This window comes from Colletes gigas, unplaced genomic scaffold, assembly GCF_013123115.1.
Source record: "Colletes gigas isolate AHSC1104 unplaced genomic scaffold, ASM1312311v1 Colletes_gigas_Sc00007, whole genome shotgun sequence".
Taxonomy (NCBI): Eukaryota; Metazoa; Arthropoda; class Insecta; order Hymenoptera; family Colletidae; genus Colletes; species Colletes gigas.
The window spans coordinates 7589657-7604013 of NW_025106636.1; the positions used below are offsets into that span (position 1 = coordinate 7589657).

Sequence of the window (14357 nt, forward strand, 5' to 3'; positions counted from 1 at the left end):
TTAACCGAGGATCGGTAGAGAACTTTTTCCCCCAACTAATCGAACTCTGAACAGGCCATCAAAGCTGACGATGAATCGAAACATCGAGAATGAGCAAGATAAATCAACAATTTGAGCAAGTAGGCAAAAAAGTCCAGCACGGAATCTACATTAGCATTTTTCAAATTGAGGGGTGCGGCCTTTAATACGTTGATATTATTTTTAGATAATCGTAAAAATTTGTTATAATTACTATTCTAACGACGTCGAAATTCATAATTTTTGTCCAGATTTATTTTCTTTGAAATCTGTGTTCCTCTATCAGTATTTTAAGATATAATAAACTACGAATTTTAGACTTCAGTTTTTTGCTTTTGTTCATTGCGCACCGTGCGCCGTATCCCTCGTTTCAAATTTCGCGCAGTTTTAGGTTCGGTACGAGCGGCAGCAGCCATTTTGATAAATTCGGATCTGCCAAAGCAGATACGTTTTACCATCGAAGAAAAAGTACGGGCGTTTGGCCGCACGAGGACGCTGATACGTGGCCCATGCACCAGGGAGAAAGAAAAGGAAAGTTGAAGAGAGAGTGATAGAACTAGCCAAGAAGAGACACTGAACCGTGGGAAAAGCGCGACGAGCGCGAGCGAGAGAGAGAAAGATAATGAACAAGCGGCGCATGCCGCAGCCACGGCCCCCAACTTGCTCTAAACTCGTGCAGCCTGTCGCTGTCGGTCGAATTTTAATGGCGGCTCATTCCGATTCTCTCTGTTTAGTAGTGTTATTATAAAGTGACGGATGGTATTTGTATCCCTTTATATGTTACCGAAAGGAACAATAAGGTGGTCCGGTGAATCTTGGGTGCACGGTTCGGTGTTCCATCGTCCAAAGACTCGTATCGGGGCTCTTATCAAGGACATGGTGCATATCCGCGATGTGTCGTAGCGACCCTCGCGTACGAACATTCCATCGTGCGGTCATGTTGTACGCTTTGGCTTTTTCGTAAAGGGGGCGATCGTAGGTGACAAATTAGGGGTGTCTAGTTTCATTTTGGCTCGATATACGTATCGATGTGTACGTGCATTCGTCGTGAAAACTAACGAGGGTCGTACGGGCCGTCTGATGATCGTATCAGAACAAACGAATCGAAGCTACGAGCTTTTTTCATCCCAGAGGTAATTCTTTTTCTTTTCGAACAACCGTTCGCGGGATACGTATGCGTGTCCAGTGATTCTATCGGGATTATTTACGAAGGCTATTGTGCATTTTATCGCCAAGACACGACTAATTTCGCTTGTATGCGCGTTATTGCCAGGCGATTATCGACGAGGAGCAGAATATCCTTGCCTTTGTGCGAAGACACTGGCCTTAGCTGTCAAGTGCAGCTATGCTGCTCACACTAATGAAGGGCGGTGCGTGCAACGGTGTTACTCGAAAAGTGTGGAGCCATCTGCCCTAGCCTGACATCGTCGTCGGGATGTTTTAGTACCGAAATCGGTCAGTGATATATTATTTACATTTTTGACAGTTTGCTTTTGGATTGTAAAGAATGACTGCGCTTAATCATGCATGCTCGGTTCTCGGAAAAACAACGTGAATACGACGAAACACAAGCAACTAATACATCCCGATAAAATATTCTGATAAATATGTTCTGCGTTTCCGAACTGTCTTCCTCGACAATATTAATGTTCACGTTCGGAAGAAAGTTTCAACGACGATAATGAGAATCTTAAATCTGCAAAATAAGAGGAACTTTCAGGTTCGATTTGAATAAATATCGGTGTATGAAAATCTGCCCTTTAACAAAGATTTAAAACCCAGTTCTTCTGTAAAAACAATTAATTACCGTGTTTTTTCGAGTATGTAATAAATTGCCATTGCATTAAAAATTTATTTTCGTATGAAATTAATATTTTCCATTCATAATTCGTAACTATGTATTTATATTTTATTTTACCGAGCGGCGATGAGTAACGATGAATAATAATATAAAGAAAAATTTGCATATTATCTTAGAAAGAAAAACAAGTAAATAATGCGTCAAACTTGAAACTATTATTTCTCTTAAAATTTATCGGTTTTTAGTATCAGGTAATATGTTTTTAATCTTTTACCCGTTGTACTCGAGTATACTCGACCGCGAGTAACAATATTATGCTTGAGTTAAAGAAAACATTGGGTATATGAACTTCTTGGCGTTTCTGAACAATTCTATAATATATCTGTACCTGTTTACTTAATTGTTACATACAAGTAGAATTAATCGAAACTAAATCGTGAAATTAATTCGGTAGAGGCTTTTCCTATCATTAATTAATTCTGTGGTAAAGTGATTATTTTAGAAGCACAGTTTTAGAGAAATTTTTCATAGTCATTGCTTTTCAATAGAAATAAAATAGCATTTCGATTAACTGTTTTAATAAATCGTTAAAAGTTGAAAAGTTAAGTTTGATAAATATTATGAAGTATTTCGATCTGTAATTTAACTTTGTTGTTCTTTAAATGTTTCAGAGGTACCGGGCAATGAGCATCATGTCGGTGCCTGGATACTCTTACAGCTGGTAGTACCGTATTGATACTGGCTTTCTACCAGTGGGACTCAGACCTTTATTATACCTTCTACGCTTCCTACCCTAGACTTGTACATGCACAAACGCACACGCGTAGCGTATGCGCATGTGTTTTGTCAACTATTGTCTACACATCATGAGATTCTTGGGATTTGTATCATTTCCCACTTCGCCTACTGTGCTGCTGTCTTCTGTGCTGCCATTGCCATTCCATCGATTATCCCTTTCATCCATGTCTGTTGCCACCTGGTTTATGGTGGTATTGGTAACAGCAGCCATAGATACACCTACTAGTACCGTTCCACCTGCTCAAGAAAACAAATCTCTACATGTGGTAACACAGTTTCCTTCGGGGGACAGTCAACGATATGGATTTTATCCTTTAGATCCAAATACAACGAGAGAAGGTGCCCTCCGATTTAATCACCTCACTATAGATCCTGCTACAGGACGATTGTATGCAGGTGCCATTAACAGACTTTTACAGTTAGATTCTAATCTCAGACTGGAAGGATATGTTATTACAGGTTAGCTATCGTTTCGCAATATTACTTTTACATCTTGTAGAAAGATATGGCCGCGAAAAAATGTGCTAGAAAATAATTATCGATCGATCGTTATTTTCAGGACCAAGAGCGGATAATCCTCAGTGTCACGCGACAGGCTGCCCCTCTAGAGACATAACGACGTCTCTGATGGACAATGTGAACAAACTATTAATCGCTGATCTTGAATCGCAAACATTGATCGTTTGTGGTTCCCTTCTTCAAGGTGCTTGCGAAAAGTACAAAATGTCGAACATATCCATCAAGCCAGAGTTCATTCCCTACAGCGTAGCGGCTAACGACGAAACTTCGTCCACTTATGCGTTTATCGGTCCTGAAAAGTACAACGCGTGGGGAAAAACGAATATTTTGTACGTTGGCACCACGTTTACCAACAGGGGAGAATATAGGCACGACGTGCCAGCCATTTCAAGCAGAAATCTTCACAATTTAAAGTTCGCTGAATATACATTCAACAAACAGCCGATCGTGTATATCGATGTCAAGTATCGAGATCACTTTTTGGTCAAATACGTGTACGGTTTTAACGCGAGCGATTATGCATATTTTGTATTGGTACAAAAACAATCTTATCTTCCCGAACAAGAGGAGCTGGGCTACACGTCGAGATTGGCGAGAAGTTGTATAAGCGATCCAAATTACGACAGTTACACAGAAGTGACGCTGCAATGTACCATCGACCTGGGAGACGGGAAGCAACATTTTTATAATTTAGTGCAAGATGCAAAAGTGGCGCCGGCCGGAAGCGATATAGCGATGCAACTCGGCATTTCCGTCGGTGATCCCATCTTCGTCTCGGTATTTTCGCCGAGTAGAGGTATCACGAACGAACCGTTAACTCGCTCGGCAGTTTGCGTATACAGTTTACAAGAAATCGAGACGAAGTTCAACGAAAATATTCATATGTGTTTCAACGGTAGCACCAAATATAGAAACATGGGCTATGTCAGTGGTCCTATACAAGACGGAAAGTGTCCTACAGCAGGAGTAAGTTTAAAGTCTGATATATTTTTTCACGTACAAAAGCATTGTATGTCTGTAATACAGAGCGAGTCATTTACAGAGTTTCCTTATTCTAAACGTTTCAAAAAAATCGAATTTACTTTTTTTTTGTTCAAAGTGCAGAGCCTTTCAAATAAGACTAAACTTACATTTAAAACTTTGTAAAATTAATAAAAGATTAAATGTAATTTTTTAATTCTATTTTCGCTTTCGTATCCAGACAACAGGCAATATTTTAAACTTCTGCGAGGTGGGCTTAAAGATCTCTGGAATGTCGCCGATCGTTGGACAAGCGATTCTACATTTTCCCGACGAATTCGTTACCTCTGTAACAATAGCCAATACCGAGAGCCATACCGTAGCATTCCTGGGAACTAACGATGGAGTTCTGAAGAAAGTTTTACTTTCCGGAACCGAAGCATTCGTCTACGAAAGCATTGTAATCGACGAAGGGAACAGATTAATGCCCGACAGTTTAATTTCACCAGACGGAGAGCACATTTACGTTCTATCGAGTTCTAAAATTTCAAAAGTTCAAGTCGAGCATTGTAGCAGCTATACTAATTGTAGCAGCTGTCTCGACGCGAAAGATCCTTATTGCGGATGGTGTTCCTTGGAAAAAAGGTGACCATGTGTTTCTTATTAATGTATCTCTGTTTATTTTTTTCGAGTATTCGAACAGATCTATAGATCCAGCCTTGGACGTTGCCAAACATTCGAACATTTCAAGCAGTTACTTGTTTTAACATTCCAACTATTTGTTTTACAGATGTACAGTTAGAGGGGATTGTCAAAAAGCGAGTCACAGCAGTCCAAGATGGCTGTCTCTAGGCACAGGGCAGCAATGCATTGATTTTGAGCAAGTTCTACCGGACCGTATGCCTATCAATCAAATGACTACGGTTCAATTGACCATCAGAACTCTTCCCGAATTACCAGCAGGCGCTAATTACAAATGCGTTTTCGGGAACGCGGAACCCATAGACGCTTTAATGACCGGTTTTGGATTGTCGTGTCCTACGCCACCCGTCACGGAGAGATCCAGTATACCGGAAGGAGCCGACCATGTTTTAGTGCCGCTGTCCGTACGGTCCAGCGAAACGAACAAAGACTTTGTTTCGCGAAACTTTGCGTTTTACGACTGCTCCAGGCATACTGTGTGCACAGAGTGTGTAAAATCTCAGTGGGCATGCAGCTGGTGCGTGTACGACAACAAATGTACGCACAATACAAGTTGCCAGGGTATAATATCCGGGGAAAATGTAAGTATTTTAATAATCACCAGATAGGAAGCACCCTTTTAATTTATGATTTTATTTATATTAGATGTTAATTTAATCTCAATAACGATCGTCGACTAAACGATTTTCTGTGTTTATAGAATCAAGCGAGCCTCGCCGCACACGGAGCACAGTATTGCCCGAGGTTCGTCCAACGCAGCGAACCGTTGATGTTACCCAACAGCGTACCTAAAGAGATAGTGCTGGAGGTTGAGAATCTACCGCATCCGCAAGTGGGACACAGTGGTTTCCAATGCATTGTGACCATCGAGGGCGCGAACCTGAAAGTACAAGCACGCGTCGACAGCAGCCGTCTGATAGTTTGCGACAAAACGGTCTACTCGTACGAGGCGGTCACCGGCGAATACGAGGCGGAGGTGACGGTCGTCTGGAACATCAATCACCACGTCGACAAGACCACTATAATTCTCTACAAGTGTGAAGTGTTAGGTTCCCATCGCGAGCATGCAGATTGTTCGCTTTGTGTGACGAGGGACGCGCGTTTCGAATGTACTTGGTGTGGCAACAGTTGCGTGTATCGACATTCCTGCTTGCACTCGCCGTTCACCGAATGCCCGAAGCCAAGGATAGACATGATAAAACCTCTCAGCGGACCGATCGAGGGTGGAACGCTGGTGACCATCGAAGGCAGTAATCTCGGATTGAAAGAAAGCGACGTGGCGGGCAAAATACACATTGGCAACACTCCGTGCACTCTAGTCAAATACGAAGTGTCCGTGCGCATTGTTTGCCGCACCGGACGACACGAGGCCACTGATACGGCTTCCGTCGTGGTCGGCAACGACGCCGGATACACCGAAAGCGCGGTGCTGTTCAATTACAAAGACATACGGCTATCCGGTGTCTATCCATCGGTCGGGCCGCAGAGCGGGGGCACGCAGCTCGCCATCACCGGCATGTTCTTGAATATCGGCAGCGTTATTTCGGCTTATTTGGACGAGCTGCAGTGCCACGTGAACGTGACGCAAGCGAGCAGCACCAGACTGACCTGCGTTACCAGTAAATCGGACCGCGTGAGGAGAATCGAAAGACTGACGCTCAGCATTGACGGCGCGAATCGCACGCTGGTTGGCAATCCGTACAATTACACCAACGATCCCACTATCATGGAAATCAAACCATTGACGAGCTTCGCCTCCGGTGGTCGTATGATCACTGTCCACGGTACCAACTTGGACACCATTCAGAAACCCGAGATGGAGGTGTACTTGGACAACGAACTGCTGCCGATAAACCGAACCATCTGCACGGTGTTGAATCCCACGCAAATGGAATGCCCGAGCCCGAGCGTCGCCAAACGATTCATGACACTGCGGCGAAACGAACGCGCGGCGGTGAACGGGCAGAGTACGCCGGCGCAGTCGTTGAAACTGAAGGACTCTCAGTTGTCTTTGAAAATAGCGTTCATCATGGACAACGTGGAGAGCGTGAGAGACTTGGAGAAATACTTTCAGAGCCTCAGGAATCGTTTGCTGTATGTAGACGATCCCAAGTTCCTCGCGTTCCCGCGTAACATAAAATTGTACAAAGGAGACACGTTGGTCATCGAGGGTGAGAATCTAATTTACGCCAGCGACGAGTCCGACGTGAACGTCACGGTGGGTACGTTGCCCTGCAACGTGACGTCCCTCGCTTCGACCCAATTGGTATGCATACCGCCCGACCAACAGCCCGCCGACACGGACGAGCTTGGTATCAAAACCGAGAACGGATTGCCGCTGGTCGTGGTGCGGGTGGGTAGGAGTCTACGGTTTCCCATCGGCTACCTTCGTTACGAGGTGATCAAATCGTACCCGATTCCGCCGGAAGCGATCGCCGGGATCGCGGCCGGCACGTTCGGTCTCGTGTTTCTGTTCGTTCTGGTACTGATAATTTATAGAAGAAAGAGCACGCAGGCGGAGAGGGAGTACAAACGAATCCAAATACAGATGGATACGCTCGAGAGCAACGTGAGGATGGAATGTAAACAGGCGTTCGCCGAGTTACAAACGGACATGACCGACTTGACGGCGGATTTGGAATCGTCCGGTATTCCGACCCTCGATCACAAGAACTACATTATGAAAGTATTTTTTCCTGGCGTCACGCATCATCCGATATTGAACGATCCCAGATCGCGCAGTAACATCTCCCGAACGAATTACGACGCCGCTATGATACAGTTCGAGCAGCTGATCAACAACAAGTGCTTCGTTTTAACGTTCATCGAGACCCTGGAGGCTCAGAAAGATTTTAATATTAGAGACAAAGTAAACGTCGCCTCTCTGCTGATGGTAGTTTTAATGGGTAAAATGGAGTACGCGACCGACATACTTATGAATCTTTTACTCAGATTAATCGAGAAGGCGGTGAACACGAAACACCCCCAGTTGATGCTGAGGAGGACGGAATCCGTGGTGGAGAAGATGCTAACGAATTGGATGGCGCTTTGTATGTACAATTATCTGAAAGACTATGCCGGTTCCTCTCTATTTTTACTGTTCAAGGCCATAAAACACCAGATAGAGAAGGGTCCCGTAGACGTGATCTCGCACGACGCGAGATACTCTCTGTCCGAGGAAAGGCTGCTCCGGGAACAGATCGAGCACAACGTCGTCACGTTGCACGTTGTCCAAGATGATCTCGACGAGAAGATACAGTGCAAAGTTTTAGATTGTGATACGATAAATCAGGTGAAATCCAAGATCCTCGACTCCCTCTACAAGAACACTCCGTTTTCGCTGAGACCGTCCGTGCACGACGTAGATTTGGAATGGAGACACGGCAGGGGCGGCCATTTGACGCTACAGGACGAGGATCTGACGACAAAATGCAACGGGGAATGGAAGAAGATAAACACGTTGGCTCATTACGGCGTGAAAGAGTCGGCGGTGATGTCGTTGATCCCCAGACAGAACGATGGATTTTCCGTCGCGTGTAAACCGCCGTGTCACAATTGCAAACCGTCGCATTACCATCACCAACAACAACCGATCCATCATCATTCGCACCACCACCACCTCCATCGACACGCGAATCACTGTTCGTCCACGCATCTTCCATCCACGCCCAATCACAATTTAATCAGTCCTGTAATGTACAATCATCCCGTTAGCGGTTTGTATTTCGAGTCCCAACACTCGCCGCCGATCATAACGGCGAACGGCGACGTGGAGAGCGGCCACGGCGGCAATCAACGATTATATCATTTAGTGAGGCCTATAGAAGAGAGCCACTATCCGCCGGGGATGGGTTTCACTGGTAGCAAGCATCATCATCCGGAACGAACGCACAAAGCCATACCCGAGATATTTTTAACGAGACTGTTGTCGACCAAGGGCACCGTTCAGAAATTCGTCGACGACTTCTTGAACACGATACTAACCGCGAACGAGACATTGCCGAGCGCTGTAAAATGGTTGTTCGATCTCCTCGACGACGCCGCGAAGCAGCACGGAATCGTCGATCCCGAAGTGCCGCACGCATGGAAGTCGAACAGTTTGCCACTTAGATTTTGGGTGAATTTTATTAAGAATCCAGACTTCATGTTCGATATTAATAAATCTACGACGGTCGACTCGAGTCTCTCCGTCATAGCGCAAACGTTCATGGACTCTTGTTCGATGACCGAGCACAGGCTAGGAAAAGATTCGCCCTCTAATAAATTGCTCTTCGCTAAGGACATACCGCATTATCGAGAGAAAGTGGGTCGTTTTTACACAGATGTACAGAGATTGCCACAAATTACCGATCAAGAAATGTCTAGTGCCATGCAACAATTGAGTGCGTCGCACGCGAACGAGTTCGACGTGATCGCGGCACTGAAGGAACTCTACATCTACGTCAGCAAGTATTATGAACAAGTGAGTACCATCCGTAGTAGCGTGGCATGTACCTCTACGCTTAGATGACTGTAAGATTGATAAACGAGCAAAACAATTAATAAACGAGTTTTATTTTATCATTTTTAAAATCAGTTCAACAGGTTAATGGACGGATGTGTGTTTGTAGATTCTTGAGGCCTTGGAGACAGACGCTGGCTGTCGCAAATTACACCTAGCCCACAGGCTAGAAAATGTGGCGTGCACGCTCGAGGGAGAAGAAACCAGTGCCTGCTGACACAACCTCCTCATTGCCATCCCAGGACCCGTCAATCTCTCCAGAAACACTGACTAGTGCCTCCACTTCATGCATCAGATACACCTCGTTACATATGTACAAATCTACGCACCATGTGAATAACAATGCCGTAAATACGTGCGATTTCGTTAAGGCTAGTCAGGCGATAGTTTTACAGGATAAATAGTCCTGGTGTAGTGTTTGCGTCTCTATGTCATGGCCGTATCGAAATACGCTCGTACACACGTACAGATATCAGCGAACGGTGAGTAACGCGACTCTAACCCTTAAACCTAATCAGTTTTTATTGATATTGTAAGTTTTGTTTATTTTTACTATGCATATACAATACGTTTATATATATACACACAGTGCCGTGCAAAAATTTAAGACGATTACATCCCTGACAAAGGCAGTTGTTTTAAACTTTTGTCCACTACTGAATGTATATATTTCTACTAAATTACAAAGTAGCTATGAAAGATGTACTCGTTCGATTGAACACGTTTCTTCGACGATCTAGCCAAGTATTGATCGCATACGCACGTTTAAGGATTTGAGATGCAAACTTGTGCAAATACTTACCACATTGGAAGAAAAAAAAAAAGAAAATTAACATTTACGATTTCTAGTTGGCCGAATGTCTATACGTGTATACGTAAATACGGAACACATACATAACGTAAAAAAAAGAAAAATAACGTGTGTAAAAGTAAGTGAGAAAGCCATAGTGTCCACCAGACTGTCTGTACGAGAAAAGTACGGCAGCGAGTAGTCTGTGATCCGAGCACGAGTGGCTATGCCTACTATCTTCATTACGATATATAATTATTAATATGTTATATATTATATATATATACATAAAAAATATATATATAAAGCAAAGATCACGCAACATACACCTCCACGGATTGTAGTGAGCTAGTTAGAGAGGGTCTATATATGTATTATAAGTTGGGGTGAAGAACCCTTTCAGAGAGAATAAGAGATAATATTAAATTAAGGCAATTAAAGTAATGTTAAACAAAGGAAAGAATTGAAGAACTAAGAATTATGAGAGCAGTTCGGACTACTCTAGGCCTATCTACGTATATTCGGTACGTAGAGAAAAAGATTTTCCTTTTTAAGTACTTCTATATTTTTTTTTTCTTCTTTTTTTTTTTTGTTGTTTTTTTGAGTCTGTTTTCTATTTACTTTACGCATTTATACGTGAAAGTACGACTGTTGCTATGATTTTTAAGGCCACTATGTGGATTATATAATGACTTTTACGACTATTTTACGGATTATATTATACCTATTATTGCTCTTATTATAACTAAGTTGTATTATTATCTATATAGGTACAATTATAAATTCAACAATGGTTATATCGTATATTGTTAAGCGTAAAAACACGTGTAATAGATGCGAAAGCGGAAAAAAAAAAGAATCTTTTATATTACACCGGCGAGGGGAATCTCTAAACTCTTTCGAGGCGTTGAAAGCGAATTATCGAAAGTAAAGGAAACAGAAACGGGAAATTTTTTGTACGCGTGTCTGGTCGTACTTCTCGCCGGTTCATAGTGTTCGAAAGTTTCTGCAATTTGGTCAATAATCACAAGTCGAACGCATCGAAGGGAGAAAAACTTAAACGAGACACAACGACGAACAGTATTTCTTGGAATTACGCCTCCATGTTTAGTTAACGTAAGACTGCCTGATTTTTAACGTTGCATTTCAAGGAAGCAATTCTGATCGTTGCCTCCGGATACGTTCATTATTCCGAGTGAAAATAGAAATGTTTAACTATTGAATTCACTGCCCACTGCGCACTGCCAAGTTTCTCCATGCGCTTCTACAAACTGTCAAAACCTGAACAGACCTACTTAAACGTTCGAACCACAAAGGAAAACAATTATTTGACAATTTTGTCGACGTAGGTCTGGGAAGAACTGGGGACACGCTCATTCTTGTACTTAATTAACGCTCTCGTGTATTTCAACTACTCTACAGGCCCCCGGTTTCCTTTTCATGACCACCAACCTATGTATCTCTCTATTATATATAATTGTATTTATTTATATTACGACGAACAAATTAACTCTATAGAAAATTGTACGTCAATCTGTCCTATGTGATTTAGCATATTATTTTTTTTTTTTTCATACGTATATATGCATATTGCGTATCGAGACTGTGCGTATGTTTGTAAACTTGTTCTTTTTCTTTTTGTATTTTTTTGTTTCTTTTTTTTGTACGTGCAACGTGCGTGTTGCAATTTTTTTTTTTTTTTTTTTTTTGAGACATTAGATTTTGCTGCTTTTTGTATTTGAGTTTCTCGGTCATTTGCAGGAAGAAAGTTACAAGACGCTCGAGAAACCTATAAGCATTATAACCATGAAGCCATGTAATAATTTAATTTTGTAAACGCTACATCTTTCCAATGTTGCATTTTGTGCAAAAATGTTAGTTGCGAATATAGGTAACGAATGATAACAGAATGAACAAGTTGACGAAAAACTTTAAGTATCGATGAACTTTTACTATTTATAAAATTCATTCTGTTATCATTTTTACGATACTCTAGACACAGTTTTTTATATGTATTTAAGCTACTCGTAAGCAATTAAAATCGTCTCTCTTGTATATTGAATCCCGTGTATTGTAAGTAACGGGGGGAATTATTTTGCCGAGTATTCTTATTTGTTGAACATATTTTATTTGTACAATGAGTTTATCCCGAGTGAGTGAAGAGTATAATGATCATTTTGTTTTGTAATTTAAAAGTATAAATATATTTGCAAGCTAGTTGGATTATGTATTGTACAATGCAGAAGCAGGCTCTTTTAATTCGGATGATTCCACGAAGGTTTCCCAGAAAAAAAGTAACGCTACTCTTGACTCTAGTTAAAGAAAAAAAAAAAGAAGAAAAAGTAAAAAAATAAGAATGTACTGCCTGCTCGAAATTGTTAACGTCTCTTCAGATAAGAATATTAGGTCTTACGCGGCCACGTTTGAAAAAAAAAGAGTAAGTTAGGTACGCGCTCTTTGTGTAAGAAATGAATGTATAAAAGGAATGATGAAAACAGTGATTATATTTACAAATGCATCGAGTATATTCTTCTTCAACTTTATGTGTAGACTACAATACATACTGATTATATAGAAATTTTAGAAAATTGAAAAAAATACATGTCTTTCCAAATAGTAAAACGAATTGTTCGCGCAAATGATACATTTTTTTTTTTAATTATTATTATTACTAAATTTGTAAAATATTCTTACAAATAGCGTTGACGTTAAATTTATATTCTTTTCTTACGTCGTACCGTGGGATAGTCTTCCTACATTGGATTATAGCCTCAATGAAATTATAATGATGATATCTGTAAAAAGATTTTATCTTCGTATTCAAAGTAACGAACATGCTGCTATAAGTCTGATATTTTGAATTTTACGATGCAAATGTTTATGTTAAACGAAAGTACTGTGCAAATTATGTATCGTATATACACAATTTACTTATAAACGGTATTACAAGATATTTTTTTTTTTTTTTTTTTTTAAATTCCATCATTGAGTTACTATCACACTATGTTGCCCACAAAATATAGTTAATGGAAAAGAAAGATATATTAAGAAATCGTTTGAAATTTAATGAACAAATTACACAGCGAAATAAAGCGAAACGTTAGTTTGAAAGTCGCTGCTCCTGTTATTTAAAAGGAGCTTAATCTCACCTACCATACTGATCTCGAAACAAATATTACTAATGTTGAGTTTCGAATATGCATTTCTTAATTATATTTTAACGGTTTACACGTTTAGTCAATTAGTTAATGAAAGTGTATGTGCGTGTATATTTGAACAGATATACTACAACCCCTTAAATTGTGGATGATACGTTTATTATAAAGAATACGTATATAATCCAAGAAATTATCGACCGTTTCGTAATCTGTTCATTATCATTATTACATTAATTTAATATTTTTATATTACCGAAATGCATACAAAAAAGAAAAGAAAAAAAAATAGGAAGCTTTCATAGTTATCTCTATAAAAATACGTTCTATTGAAATACAAATAAATATAGATACGTAAAATGAAGCTCCTGGAATTGTAAGATTCTCTGACTTGTATTTTTTATAAACTTAAAACATTTTCATTCCTAGTTCACTAAAATAACGAACATTGTGGTTACTAACAGCGATAATAGCGGTAGTAATTTATCGTCCATTCGTTAACGAGGAAGGAACTCAACGTGAAAAGTATGTAACGTCCACAATGTAAGGAAAATGTTCTATTAAGGGACATACGAAGTCTTTGATTTAAGTATACCTTCGTGCATAGCGCAGATTGACGTACGCTTGCATACGTGCGCACATATTCGCATATACATCTTGTCGCTATTATCAGAACTCGGATTCCTGACAAGTGTGTGTGGTACATCTTTAATGATCGTTCGTTTCGAAGGTTCGCGCAGAATATCTTATACGGTACGTCGAGTATAATATCGTACGTTCGAGCGCAATTCGATGGAAGGCCCGTGCAACTTGCTATATACTGTTTTTAACGTATGCGTGTACAAACAAATTTCGACGAAATTCTGCTACTTTTTTCCTTGACTGTTCGATGTGTACAGACTTCATGTAAAATGTGACATTTAAGGGAAAAAAAACTCGCCATTTCCGATCAGGTTCAAAAATTTACTTTCATTGTTCAAAATGGCCGCGTGTACAGAGCGAGTCGTCCAAAAAACTGCTAGTTCGAAATTACTTTTTATTGTTGATTTTTAAAAAGAATTTGTATAATTAATTCTTTGTACATAAAATTTGTCTAAAAAGGCAAATTGAGTT

The 14357-nt window shown here is 40.7% G+C and overlaps 1 protein-coding gene across 1 annotated transcript; it reads left to right on the forward strand.

Annotated features, from left to right (window-relative positions):
* Positions 1-865: 865 nt before the first annotated feature.
* On the forward strand, positions 866-9846 carry LOC122396044 (plexin-B). The gene is made up of 8 exons (XM_043394131.1): positions 866-1151; positions 1292-1473; positions 2491-3076; positions 3177-4102; positions 4338-4741; positions 4887-5379; positions 5499-9260; positions 9409-9846. Exons 3-8 carry the CDS (start codon positions 2650-2652, stop codon positions 9514-9516), a joined length of 6120 nt encoding a protein of 2039 aa, XP_043250066.1. The 5' UTR covers positions 866-1151; positions 1292-1473; positions 2491-2649; the 3' UTR covers positions 9517-9846.
* Positions 9847-14357: the final 4511 nt, after the last annotated feature.

Excerpts from the sequence above, each read along its gene's own strand:
- LOC122396044 (XM_043394131.1), top strand. The coding sequence starts at position 2,650 with ATGCGCATGTGTTTTGTCAACTATTGTCTACACATCATGAGATTCTTG. Across the intron at positions 3,077-3,176 it reads GGAAGGATATGTTATTACAG|GACCAAGAGCGGATAATCCT; the intron begins GTTAGCTATCGT and ends CGTTATTTTCAG. Across the intron at positions 4,742-4,886 it reads TGGTGTTCCTTGGAAAAAAG|ATGTACAGTTAGAGGGGATT; the intron begins GTGACCATGTGT and ends TTTGTTTTACAG.